The 14,819-nt window shown below is 32.2% G+C and overlaps 2 protein-coding genes across 3 annotated transcripts; both read right to left on the bottom strand.

Annotated features, from left to right (window-relative positions):
* LOC105328768 (toll-like receptor 4) lies at positions 1 to 9,975 on the bottom strand. 2 transcript variants are annotated; one of them, XM_066081146.1, is made up of 3 exons: positions 9,507 to 9,975; positions 5,027 to 5,149; positions 1 to 3,057 (listed from the first exon to the last, which is right to left on the bottom strand). In XM_066081146.1, the coding sequence occupies exons 2-3, from the start codon at positions 5,040 to 5,042 to the stop codon at positions 791 to 793; spliced, it is 2,283 nt and encodes a 760-aa protein (XP_065937218.1). In that variant the 5' UTR covers positions 5,043 to 5,149; positions 9,507 to 9,975; the 3' UTR covers positions 1 to 790. The 2 variants fall into 2 exon arrangements, with proteins under 2 accessions (XP_065937218.1, XP_034306782.1); XM_034450891.2 differs by lacking the exon at positions 5,027 to 5,149.
* A 3,437-nt stretch (positions 9,976 to 13,412) lies between these two features.
* Positions 13,413 to 14,819, bottom strand: LOC117682704 (toll-like receptor 4). Its single transcript, XM_034450892.2, has one exon. The coding sequence runs from the start codon at positions 14,794 to 14,796 to the stop codon at positions 13,624 to 13,626; it is 1,173 nt and encodes a 390-aa protein (XP_034306783.2). The 5' UTR covers positions 14,797 to 14,819; the 3' UTR covers positions 13,413 to 13,623.

The following is a 14,819-nucleotide window of genomic DNA, read 5'->3' as shown; positions in this document are numbered from 1 at the left end:
TTAAATGAACTTATTATTGCAGAAAATATAAATAAAAAAAATCATAATGACAGAACAGGGGTCAATTTCTATCAAAATATCTTTCTTGCAGGATAAGAAAGTAGTCACAAAAATTAAACATGTTGAAATCGACGTCTTGATATTGATGTGTTAAAAGAAACAACAAAAATCATTGACAAATACTTTTTCACTGCAACGTCTTGTTCCCCGTTTACCACCCTCCCAAAACACTGATTTTTGTAACAGATTTCAAAAATTAAAACTTAAAACAAATTCAAAATATTTTCAAATCAACCTGCATCAGTGCGAATCATGAAAAGACATGAAATATTTTTACTTCTATAAAAGAGCTTTAACTATTATTCATGAACATTATAGCAGGTTCAAGAACATTAGGAACAAGGAGAATAGACAATTTTACTTCTTTTAAAAAAAGCGAAAGTTTACATATAATTCATACACCTCTACACGAGGATACGTACTTAAACCCGGGAACAAAATTATACATAATTTGATGACATAATTGATAAATAAAAACTACCTAACAAAGTTCGTGTATTCACATTTGCCTATGATTTAATGGAACTACAGAGATTAAATAAAAGCAAGATCATTATCACACATAGAATAAAACATGGATTAATTATTGTGTTTCCTGTTTTATGTTTTTACTTATCAACACATTCATACTTATTTACCATTCATATTGAAGGCTGATAAAGTCAAATAGGATTTTTCTAGTTTCATTAAATGTATTCTCACTATAAAAAGAATTGTCAGCGCTGAACAACTATACAATAGCCGCATGAAGTTTATCCCAAAACACTGTGTTACCATACTCATCATTAGGAAACTCTAGGTACGACTTTTGATGAATGACGTCCATGATGGAAAGCGGAATCTTCGGTGCAGGAATTTCCTCGTAGCAAATCAGGAATAAGACGTTCTCATTGTCTCTATTGTATATCTCTTCCATTTTGGCAATATGTAGTTCATACATACACCACTCAGATTCGATGAAATTAGGTGATAAGATAAGAATCGTTTTCCTGCTTTTGTTAATGGCGGTGATTATGTTCTCAGCAATATCGTACCCAGGAACAAAATCACGGTGATGGATACACAAACGGATACCCTTCTCTCCCTCCAACTTAGATGTCATTTGCTGAACGAACCTTAAATCTTTATCGGCGTAGGAAACAAATGCATCATATTTGAAATCCGTTTGCTCGTCCTCACCTCGCACAGACTTATATCCGTGATATCGACTTTTTGTCATGTAGTAGAAATATCGCAATCTCCACCTATACCTGTAAACTAATCCTGTTGTCAGAATGAAGAGGAAGAGAAGGATACAGGATGTCACAACAAATATCAGAGTTCTGTAAGAGGCACACTCCTTTTCCAGTTCTTTGATATGTTGTTGAATGTCAACAAATTTTATGAGCTTTCCTTCTTTCCTGCATGTGTATTCATTAAAATTGTTCAAGTGAATTTTACTAGAGTTCTTTTCTTGATCCATCCAGTGCAAAAACTTGAGGGTTTTGCATTCGCACAGAAATGGATTGTTCGAAAAGCTTAACGTTATAGGTGCTTGATTCGAATGCTGGTCGAAAGCATCCATTGTTGAATCAGATAGATATTGGATTTGATTGGATGATAGATTCAAATAGGTCAACGATTTCAAATGACTAATGTTAAAGTCAATGGAGGTCAATAGATTATTGCTCAAGTCTAAATATTTAAGATTTGTAAGATTTACAAAAACAGCTGTCGGTAGACTTGCAATTTTGTTTCCTTTCAGTTCCAAATGACTCAAGGTGTTCAGATATCTGAAGATTTTCCCCTCTCTATCTGAGGCAAGACTAAATCCCAACAAATTATTGTTCAAATATAATTCGACAATTGAATTTAAATGTTGAAAAAAGTAATCTGACACAGAAGTGCAAAAGTTGTTCGACATATCTAATCTTTTAAGATTTTCTAGAGACCTTACTGGACCGATCCAAGACCGTAGACTGTTACCTTGCGTATATAAATTTTCTATATTATTTCTTGTAAATCTTATCTCTGGAATAGAATATCCAAGTCCACTCTCATTCATGAACAATGTTTTCAAATTATATGGGACTGGAAAAGTATAATTCATTCTTGAGGAAGAAAATTCTTGTTTCTGAAAATTGGTTAAATATCTCAAGGGCTTGTTTGCTGTTTCAGAAGTCGATTCTTCTGAATTGTCTCTTCTCTTGTTATTGCACGAAAAGAAGAAGAACGACTTCAAAACTTCTCGAGGATTGTGGGACATATGCTGCATAGAGGCGTTGATCCATTCTAGATTTTTTAGAAAGAAGAGTTCCAAAAGATACAATCCAAATGTGAGGTTGTTATCGGCAATCGACACTCTTTTAATTGTTTGAGGCAAATAGCCTACAGCTCTTTCTTCGACTATTTCTAGCCTATTGCTCGATATATGGAGTTCTTTTAGGCTGGTGTTTTTAAGATATCTCAAATCATCTACCCTGAGTTCTGTACTCGGCCCAAATGTACAATGGATTTTATTTAAGCGAAGAATTTCAATTGGAGAGTTTCTTAACCCGTATGTTAAGATCGGCATTATCCGGAAAGTGAGTTCGGGATTGTTAGACAAATCCAGGTGCTTTATGTTCTCTAAGTCTGCAAAAGCGTTCCTATCTAGATTTACAGGCACTCCAAGTTTATTACCATTCAATCGAAGATCAGAAAGCTTCCATAGTCCCTTGAATGTTTTGTTTAAAATATGCTTTATTTCATTGTACGAAAGATCCAAAAAAGTTAAATTAGAAGGAAGAGTTGACTCTAGAGGTAAGTATGTTAATTTATTGTGGCTAAGATTGATGTTGGTCACGTTCGGCCAAAACACAGGCGATTTGTTGAGACCTAGGTTGGAGCAGTCTGCGAAAAAAGTTCCCTGAACCACAGTACAGTTGCAAGCATTTTGGTCTTCGCAACAGTCTGTGTATATCAACAGTAATGTCAGGACACAGAAACTGCTCAGAAGATTACGAACCAAATCCATACCTAGAGTGATAAATATTTATTGTTAGTGCATTAGAACATACGATTTTTAAAATTTAAAAATAAGATATATATAAAGGCTTTCGCAGAAATGCTGGATGCATATACCTATACCTATATCTTATATGACCAAAATATTTAGCTGAAAGAGGCCGAGTAAGAAGTTCCAGGGCAAATAACTTTGCGCAACATTTTATTTTCATGCAGTTGTAGTTACTAAGTTACAACATTCTTTTGTTTTGTGTTTTTATTAAAAATCAATATTATATGTGACGTTTATGAATTGAAAAAGTGTGAGTGTATGAGTTTAAACGGATAAAATTCTAGAGTGGGACAAACAACAGCATCCTTCTACAATTTTGTAGACCATGTTCAAATCTAAAGAAAATGGTATAACTAGCTCATTTACTCGCAGGACCAAGGTTTTTTTTTTTTTTTAAATTGACAGGGTATCAAAAGATAAATTTCAGCAGTTATTAGTTTTAATACATTCGAAATTAATTTTTCTAAGTCAATATTTACCAATGCTAATCAAATTATGAGAGAAAGTGAAAGAAATAAAAACCCTTTGACTTTGATATCAACCCCGGACCAAACCAGGAGGTTAAGAGTTTTTAAATTTCACGATTTAAACAATAGATTTAATATTTATGATAGAAAAAAATTGCTAGAGCTAGAGTAGACTTCCCGATAATATGGGGAACATGTGAATATTCAACGCATGAATAATAATTAATTAATTAATTTACACGGTATAAATCCTCTTGGAGGAATTCGCATTGCACTATTCAATCCCAATAATTAACCTCATATAGACATAAATCTATACGGCAATTTTTAATATTCTGTGTAATAGGCGTGGGAAGACATTCAAGGACAACATATAAACACTACCGAATGTCTTGAAAAATAAATAACAACGGCATAGTCAACAACATTTTTGTTATTTGTAATATCCTTCCTGACATGCAAATACAATTTCCAAAGAAAAATATTTTATAGATATGTATATGAAAACAGGAAGTTAAACTGATCCACAAAGCAAAAATATAGGGCGACGTGGATTTTTTTTGGGGGGGTGGGGGGGGGAGCTTTTCTCGCATGTGGTTTCCCTCTTATGTTCTTATTATGAAATATTCACGATGTGAGTTCAAAATTTTCAAATTTTATTTTACACTTTGAATGCTTCAGTTAGATATTTTTGATGCTGATAAATAGTTTATATGTTTTGTTGATTAGTAATTAGGTATGATAAAACTAAACGTGACAGCTTAAACGTTGACTGTTTGTTATTGTCAATTTTCATGTAGAAGACTGTTCACATGTGTCTAGAACCAACTAAAACATTTAACTAACTTGAAATCAACTTTTACAACTATTACAACCATAATTATCTAAATAAAAGTTACGTGAAAGACAACCTTTGATTACATTCGTTCTGTACCCTATATAATACCTTGAAACTTATACTAGTATCTAACTTTTGTTTGAGCTAGATTGATTCGTCAACATTTAGAAATTTGGACAAGTTTCAGGCTAAATGATAATACACCTTAAACATTTAATCAGTATATTATCACCTTTACCAAAACAACGCTAGCTAGGTGTCGTGCCAAAAAGAGAAAACATTGTATAAGAAAGTTCAAGTGTATTTGTTTAACCCTAAACAAAGAATTCATAAGACTCTAAAAACACAAACATTCAATAAATATTACATAAATAAAAATTCAACCATGATTTTCAGGTTAAGTCAATAGTTTAACAATATCAGATATTGATTGAAGGTCAATGAAGATTTCATGGTGTGTGTACGTTTCTCCAAAACCCGTTAGGTTTAAGGCAAGGCTTAATGATAAGATGCAATACTTGAGCTTATGATACAGAAAAATACACAGTAATAATTCAGGTCTCAGAATTGTATTTAACATAAATACAACAAAAAAGATTACTTAATATCGCCAACAAATCTTACCAAAATTCAGTTTCATCCGATGATATCAAAATCGATACCTGTCTATTTAAAATCTGTGCTTCAAATAAGACACGAACATCTTGACAACCACGAAATGTTTAAATGGCTGATCATATTAGTTCCCTATGAAGAAAGGACAATGTTTGACATTATTAATACATTTGTAAATATATTGTCATAAACTTTTAGCGACACAGAATATTCCCGTTTCCTCATTGTTTGGTGGGTCAAATCTTATTTTACGACACACATTTTTTTGTCACCGTCCTTTAGCTTAGTTTCTGAAAATAATGCAGAACACTAAGCAGATTTTGTTATTTGTTCACTGGGGTGTGCTGATTTTAGACAGAAAACTACGTACAGTGACAGAGAATATTATACTTTTTGACAAAGAGTATAGTTTATTAAAAGATTGACATAGTTGTATAGTTGATTACATTTATGGAAAAAGTGCATAGTGAATTAAACTAATCATCATCCACACTCATACTTTGGAGAGTAGTTTCTATATTACATTTATTAAATCAGGACGCAAGAAGCTCAAAATTCCAGAAAATGTAGCGAGTTGTTTTTTTATACTCCATTTTAAATCACTTGTCAGAGAGAATATTTGCCCAAATGTAAGGATATCTAATGGTATACTTAATTTCGCAAGCCTCGGTATTTTTTCATAAAATGCAGTTTCATAATAAAATCTGACAATCTTATCAGTATTCAACGGTAACAAATGATTGTTTGCAGTTGTATAATTGACTTTTTACAGGTAGCAATTCGGGTCACTGCTCGAATAAGTTGATTTATTATACGCAAATAGACCAATACTTATCAGAGCCTACATTATACTGTGTCACTACAATGTTTGGCTGCTAAATTACTTTTTCGACGAAATGAGAATTTATTGCCTATATTCTAAACAATTATTGATAGGTTTTTTGTTGCAACCAACATATTAAAATACGAAAGATATTTAGTTCTTTAAATTTTACATTTTACTGAGGTATACCGATATCACGCATGCTTTGTACAGATCTAATTAAAAGTTCTTCAATTATTAATCGTTATCAACTGTATAGTTATGTAAATATAAGTAAACACGACCTACTACCAATAATAGTGTGTGATTGTTTGGGATTTAATAGTTCGTTGTAACCTAAATTAAACTGTATTTTTTTCATTTTTTGTAAGGAAGCATGGACGTCCTCTTGTAAAATTATTTAACTTCTCGTCACTTAAACCTATTCACGTCTATTACATACATTACGAATACAATAAGGTTAGTAAAATAGATTGATTGTAATGAATGCAAGTGTAAATTATGCGTAAAATTTGTGTCTAAATATTTACAGTCAACTTGCAGTGCTTAAAAAATACATTCTTTGTAATAAGAGTATATGTTTGAAACAATTGCCCCTAATATGGAATCATTCAAAGCAGTCTGCTCGATAAATTGGTTTTAGAAATGTTACTCGTGTTCTTGGAAATCTTCAATGTACTACACCTAGGTTCCCATCCTTACACACATCATCTCAGTCCTCAGTCGTTCCTTATTTCCATATCCCTTTCTATTCTTCACAATCAATAACCCACTCATTATATTTACACATTATATCAGTCCTCAGTCGTCTTCTTTTTCTATACCTCTCTTTATTCCTCACAGGCAATACACCACTCATCATTTCCACTCATTATCTCAGCCCTAGGTCATCTCCATTTCTATACCCTTATACCCCCTTTCTATTTCTCACACCCAATACTCCACTCATCATGTCCACTCATTATCTCAGTCCTACGTCATCTTCATTTCTATACCCCTATATCCCTTTCTATTTCTCACAGGCAATACACCACTCATCATTTCCACTCATTATCTCAGTCCTAGGTCATCTCCATTTCTATACCCTTATACCCCCTTTCTATTTCTCACACCCAATACTCCACTCATCATTTCCATCATTAGCTCAATCCTAAGTTGCCTTCAATTTTTATACCCCTATACCCCTTTTTATTTCTCACAATCAAATTCCCTCCTCATGCAGTATTTCCACTCATTAGCTCAATCCTAAGTTGTGTTCATTTTCATACCCCTTTTTATTCTTTACAACCAAACATCCAATCAGTCATCAATTCTTTTCAGACCTCTTTATTTCTACAATTCATGATACTTCCCAAAAATTTTACCCCTATCCCACTTCCCAATATTCTTTTCTTTTATTTCTAATTAAAAAAATACTTGATATCATTTTATCCAATGTCTTTATTTCTATTTTATTATGTAAGATATAGCGTCTTTATGCTATAGGTAAGTATAAGTTTATCTTCTTGCTTACTAGTATCAATGTATTTTGCTAAAAAACAGTGCTAACTTTGTAAATTTGAAAATAAAATATAAATCTTTTTTTAATTCTTGGCACTTTCTAAACAGCACGCTCGATAGCTCTCGATTTCTACAATGAACTCCCTTTACATCCCAAAGTATTTTTACTTTATTTATTCCTTTCTCTAGCATTCTCTAGCATTTCTTCTTACACTTTATGGACATCTTTCTTCCTCTTCACTTAAATCATTCCAAGTAATATTAAAGCTGACATGAATTCATTTAAGCATTTGATCGCCATATTATTTTCTATCGCTCATCTACTGCCAGTGGGGTATATATACCGGTTGAAAAAGTTACGGTCGGTTGCTTTCCGATCGATGCATTTAGGTTGCACGGGCTTCTACATGCATGTACTTTCCATTGTAGTAAAATATTTGTAATAAAAAAAAAGAAACTAAGAATTATATCTAGTCTTTGAAGAATTAATTCCCAAGTTATCTGTATTGTTTTGCACAGATATCATTGCCTTACTTTGCATGCACATCACTACGTAACTGAGTATCGTATTAGCAAGAATTACTATACAGAAAAAGCATTTGTATGAATAGGTTCATAAAAGCCATGGCACAACCAAAAGTATTTTAATCTAAAATTGTTAACTGCTACTGTAATTCAGGGATGAAATGACCAATTTGTCCAAATATGCTCCAATGATATAAATTGTTCCTATAGCCTAGAGGTCATGGATATAAAATTTTGAAACGTAATTTTGGCGTTCAGAAGTATCTCGATAATTTATCTGTGAAACTAAAAAAAAATAATGAAATATGTCCATTTTTACTTTCGTCTTTTTCCGGTATGACAATGTATGCATACCTCTGACGATTTGTATTTTTGTTCAATCTGTTTGTATGGTCCTTTTGGATTGAATTATTTGGTTTGAGTGAATAAATTCAGTCCATATAAATTGTATACATACAAACTTTCTGTGTCAGCAACAACAAAATAATATTAAACACAATTCATCTTCTGCTCAGAAAAGTAGAATAACAAACAAAACCATCATATGTGAATCATTTTACTAATCTTTTCTTGTATGGATTTATACTTGTGGGCGGTAATTTTTCATCAACATATAATCAATGGCTTAATAGTCGCAAACACCTTTTCCTGATCAAAAACGTGGATAATTACTATTCTCTTTTTAAAACATCTTGCTTAAAACATGTTTTGATATAAATGGGTATCAAAAAAATTCCCTGCGCTGTTGTTGTAGACAAAGAATTAAAATGTCCCTGAAACTGTGTTTTGGGAAAAACGCATGTTGCGTAATTTAGTAATGAATATTAATGCAAAAAAATCTATAATATAAAAGTGTTGTAATCAATTGACTTGGGTGTATGGTTTGGAATTAAGTAATGTTTAATTACTATTTTTTAGACCAAACACCGTTATCATCCTTTATCATTTTTTGCATGATTTGTTTTGTATCATGTTCATTTAATATTGAATCAATTCATTTTGTCATCTCATTTTTAAACTAACTGACAATGTGCCATAACGAAGAATCTTTTACTTTATGATTACCATATTTGTTACCCATTATTTGCTAATTTAATTTCTGTGTTTCACATGTTACAAGTAAATATTCTTATATATATATCTTGAATATATGACATTGTTTGGGTTGAAAATGGTAGTTACATGTATGCTATGTAGAGTTTTAAAATGTTGCAAATAGAGCATAGTTATAGCTGTTGTTGTTTTTTAATAGCTCTTCTTTGTTTTGTTTTCTGTTTTGCATTGGATCTAATGTATATCCTTGTATATTCTTGGAATTGGGTAAATGTGTGAATGTTTCAGATCAGCTGATGAACAAATGAATCCATGAAATGCATGATATGTGTTAATAAATAATACCTTTAATAACAAATAAACAATAATAAACCGATCTATAGTAAAGTGAACTTTTTTCCGCAATGAAATGGGCCAACAATTGAAACGCTGCCAACACACCATACTCTGTGGCTATGCAGCGTGTTGGAACAGTACATGTGACTCGATCGTTGATCTAACTCTTTTACTATAAAATAATTCAAATATTTCTTATTTTATATTTCCTTACGTTACAGAGAGAATATCGATATGTTTTATAACACTTACTTTACAAATGCGTTGATTAATTCCTTTGCATCCGTCGCTTTACAATCCTGTTTGTCACCGTGCGAAATCGTGTCACAATGGCCGACTTTACGGAAACTAAGGTGTGCCATGCGGGTTAAAAAAAATCATGGCCGTTGTGTTCTCGATTAAATTCTGGCAATGAACTTATCTTTAACATCAATTTAATGACAAATATATTCAATTTCATAGATAAAAATATAGCTAATATGTAGTTGACTTGAAGACTTTTAACATGTTTAAAGACGTAACGTCATGCTTGACGCTATAAAATCCCCTCATTTTTCGCTATTGTAGTGTCTTAAAATAAACATCAGAAATAGAATTTCTGAATTCTTAAACACGAAAAAAAAGTTACACGACGAATGAAAAAATGTTTTAGAATATTTTTAATACAATATTAATTGCTTTTGACGTTAGGCCGATTTTGACATAACATGGATTTAGTCCTTTATTTTTTTATGAATCGAGAAACATACTTGTTTCTTTCAAAATGTGTGGACAATCTCATGGTCATAAGCAATAGATGCGCATAAGGAAGAAGTATAAATGGAAAGACATGTAATAAAAAATTTAACCACTGTTTCAAATTCATAATTGAGAATGATAATGCATAAAAAATGCATGTTTATAATGAATAAAATATAAAAATACGAACATTAAATGGATATTACAACAATTCTAATAGTAATAAAGATTATGAACAATATATTTATCTAAAAAAACGAAATGTAAATAAGAAAATTATTGAACTGACAACTGTCTGTCGAAAACACCTCAAAATAGATCCTGTTCAGTCAGAAATCGGCAAAATCAAAAGCATTAGTTCCTTAATTTGTTTATTTAGATTTTGAAGACTATCCTATGAGGTTAATTGAGAAATGAGAGATTGTTGTTGAGGCATGTATGTTGATTTATTTAGACTTAGGTTAATTTTTGTCACTTTCGACAACAAAACGAGTGAAAAATTATATTCATTGAGATATGGGAACAGTTATGTAGTCACAATTTCAAATGCAAATTTTATTATTTTCATTATTTATTTATTTATTTATTATTTTTTTATGGTGGTTTTTTTTATGGGGGGGGGGGTGTTTTTGTTTGTTTGTTTGTTAAATTGTTTTTGTTTTTGTTTTTTTTTATGCCTAAAATGCATCATTGGTGTATTTTCAATGATTTGCAAAACTTTGAATGTCAGATGGTAAGTAAGGTAAAAGATACAGCGCCAATAAGTCATTGTAATCTTTCATTTCCGTTTGCAAAATACACCACAGAAATGTCTGCTTTGTACGGATTTTTCTCCCTTCTAGTTTGATTTGATGTCAACTAGACTGTATATAGAGTATTTCACATCCGTTTCAAACCGTGTATTTACTGCTTAGCAGTTAATATATAAACAAAACCCTCGTATGATCTTCGTGTTGTGGGTTATGTATCCCGCTTATTAGACTGACGCTCAGTTTTGGATTGATTATTTTAGAAATGTCTCAAACAAGAATTACTAACATTACTAGTATTTATTTATTATTCATTCACGAAGATGAATGATAGTTTTCAGCTTAATCTGAGATCATGTTATTTTTCTTTATTATTGTTCAGTCTAAAATAAGAATCCCTCAAAAGTTCCATCAATGTTTTGTTGACTATTTTCTTATTTGCGTTTAAAGATATATTTGAATAAGTTAACTTGGTCATGCTAAATCTTTTTAGGTTGGTTCTTGTCACTCTCGACCAAGACATCTGCAGATTTTTTAAAGACCGAGAGGACTAAACAAAAATAACCTACAGAACTCGATTCATTTGCGGTAATATATCTCTCGTATCTTGCAATTTCTGCGACTGAACAAGGAACAGACAGCAAACCATTCTTTGATTGAATCTTTAACAATAATTCCTTTTTTCTGTCCAATCTATAGAATCAAAACACCCTCAAGATTGCAATTGTACTTGCAATCACAAGAACTTTTCAATTTCTTTGAAAGTCCTAAAATCAAAATTAAGCAATATTTACATGTAAACGACCTTCAAAGAAAAATTATCGAATCTTATGGTCCATAATTATGGTGATTTAGATGAAGTTAATTGCCATTAAGGATATTTCACCACAAAACAGGAAAACTCGACTCTTTCTTCGCTTGGCAAAACTTTACCAAGCCCTATTCTTCCTTGAACCACTAATTGCTTGTTTTCAAAAGACTAAACATTAAATTACGTTCAGAATATTTTCAAATTAACCTGCTTTAGGAGCCAAGAGTAAGAAGACATGGACAATTTTACTTCCTTAAACAAGAGGCCCACATCGCTCTCTGAGGAACAATAGGTATGATAAAATCAGCTTAATGGAACCATAATACAAACGAACTGGAAAACGTTGTATAATACACGTAGATCCTGTATAAATAAAAATCCATTTTCCCCCTGGATGTTCTTATGTTTATTATCATTAGTCCCTTTTCTAACAGGATGATTTTATAGTCATATCACATGTTGAGCATTGCAGTTCTTAAAAAGATCCAAAATAATTGTTTATATATAAAATGTAAACCTTCATCAAACTCTAAACCCCTGGTAAGGCCCAAGAGTCGTCCAGGGGCCAAAGTCTAAACAATTTTAAAGAATCAGCAATATCTCAAAATAATTGCATATAAATAAATATATATATTATAGCATTTCAGTTTTTGTGAATATTTAAAATGCTTTCCTTTGTAAAATTGGATCCCAAATATGGCCCTACCCTACTCCTCAAGAATTTGATTTGAAAACATTGGAATCTACATTATCTGAGGTTGCCTTTCTAGGAAAATATTTTTTAGAAAAAGGTTTTTTTCCATATATATTCCAATATAAAATTGTTGTGACCACACCCTACTCCGGGGGTCATGATTTGAACGAACTAGAATCTACCCTACCTGAGTCTCAGTTTTTCTAGCCAATTTGTTTCTGTGAAGATGATTTGTAAAGATTTACTCTTATTGACTATTATAATTATCTTTTGTAAAGGTTTGACCCAATTGTGGCCCCAACTTACACCCTCGGGTCATGATTTTCAAAACTTTGAATCTACACTAGCTGAAAATGCTTCCACACAAGTGTCAGCTTTCCTGGCTGACTAGTTTCTAAGAAGAAGATTTTTAAAGATTTACTTAAATTAATATTATGTACAATTTGAACCACCTCCCCCATTTTGGCCCCACCATACCCCAAGGGATCATGATTTTTACAACTTTTAATCAACACTATCTGATGATGCTTCCACACAAAGTGTCAGCTTCCCTGGCTGATAAGTTTCCGAGAAGAAGATTCATAATGATTTACTCTATATATTCCTTTGTAAAAATTCGCCCCCCCACATTGTGGTCACACCACACCCCCGGGGATCATGACTTTCACAACTTTGAATGTACACTACCTGAGGATGCTTTCTCACAAGTTTACGCTTTACTTGCCAAATAGTTCTTTTTTTAAAAACCTAATTATCTCCCCTTGTAAAAGGGTTTGAACCTTAAATTTCACAAATTTGAATTCCCTTTGCCTAAGAATATTTTGTGCCAAGTTTAGTTGAAATTGGCCAAGTGGTTCTGGAGAAGATGTTGAAATTGTGAACAGTTTACGGACAGACAGACGGGTAGACAGACAGGCGGACGACAGACAAAATGTGATCAGAATAGCTCACCTTAGGTTTCAGCTCAGGTGAGCTAAAAAGCTTAAGTGTTTATATAATTCATACACCTCTACATATAGAAGATATATAATTCATACACCTCTACATAAAGAAGATACATACTTTCACCCAGGAACAAAATTATATTTATTTCCATGAACTTTATTGAAAAATAGAATTATTTAACATATTTTATATATTACATATGAATATTACTTAATTGAACTACAGAGATTTAATAAAAAGCAAAAGGATTATCAGATATAGAATATAAACAAGGAATAATTACAGGTATTGTTTTTCTTGTTTTATCTTTATTCCAGTCAACACAATAACACTTAAGTAAGGTTAATATTGTGGGCTGATACAGTCAACTTAATTTTTCTAGATTCATTAAATCTATTCTCACTAAAAAAGGAACCAGTGAGCGCTGAACAACTATACAAGAGTTGCATGAAGTTTATTCCAAAACACTGTGTTACCATACTCATCATTGGGAAACTCTAGGTACGACTTTTGATGAATGACGTCCATGATGGAAAGCGGAATCTTCGGTGCAGGAATTTCCTCGTAGCAAATCAGGAATAAGACGTTCTCATTGTCCCTATTATATATCTCTTCCATTTTGGCAATATGTAGTTCATACATACACCAATCGGATTGGATGAAATTTGGTGATAAGATAACAATCGTTTTCCTGCTTTTGTTGATGGCGGTGATTATGTTCTCAGCAATGTCGTACCCAGGGACAAAATCACGGTGATGGATACACAAACGGATACCGTTCTCTCCCTCCAACTTCGATGTCATTTGCTGGACAAAACTTAAATCTTCATCGGCATACGAAACAAATGCATCATATTTGAAATCCGTTTGCTCGTCTTCACCTCGGACAGACTTATATCCGTGATATCGACTTTTTGTCATGTAGTAAAAATATCGCAATCTCCACCTGTACCTGTAAACCAATCCTGTCGTCAGAATGAAGAGGAAGAGGAGGATACAGGATGTCACAAGAAATATCAGAGTTTTGTAAGAGGCACACTCCTTTTCCAGTTCTTTGATATGTTGTTGAATGTCAACAAATTTTATGAGCGTCCCTTCTTTTTTGCATGTGTATTCATTAAAATCGTTCATGTGAATTTTACTAGAATTCTCTTTTTGATCCATCCAGTGCAAAAACTTGAGAGTTTTGCATTCGCACAGAAATGGATTGTTCAAAAAGCTTAACGTTATAGGTGCTTGATCCGAATGCTGATCGAAAGCATCCATTGTTGAATCAGATAGATATTGGATTTGATTGGATGATAGATTCAAATAGGTCAACGATTTCAAATGACTAATGTTAAAATCAATAGAGGTTAACAGATTATTGCTCAAGTCGAGATATTTAAGATTTGTAAGATTTACGAAAACAGCTGTCGGTAGACTTGCAATTTTGTTTCCTTTCAGTTCCAAATGTCTCAGGGTGTTCAGATATCTGAAGATTTTCCCCTCTCTATCTGAAGCAAGACTAAATCCCAACAAATTATTGTTCAAATATAATTCGACAATTGAATTTAAATGTTGAAAAAAGTAATCTGACACAGAAGTGCAAAAGTTGTTCGACATATCCAATCTTTTAAGATTTTCTA

The sequence above is a fragment of the Magallana gigas genome, chromosome 4, assembly GCF_963853765.1.
Source record: "Magallana gigas chromosome 4, xbMagGiga1.1, whole genome shotgun sequence".
Taxonomy (NCBI): Eukaryota; Metazoa; Mollusca; class Bivalvia; order Ostreida; family Ostreidae; genus Magallana; species Magallana gigas.
Note: the sequence above shows the minus strand (reverse complement) of the source record. Positions and strands in the feature narration are given on the sequence as shown.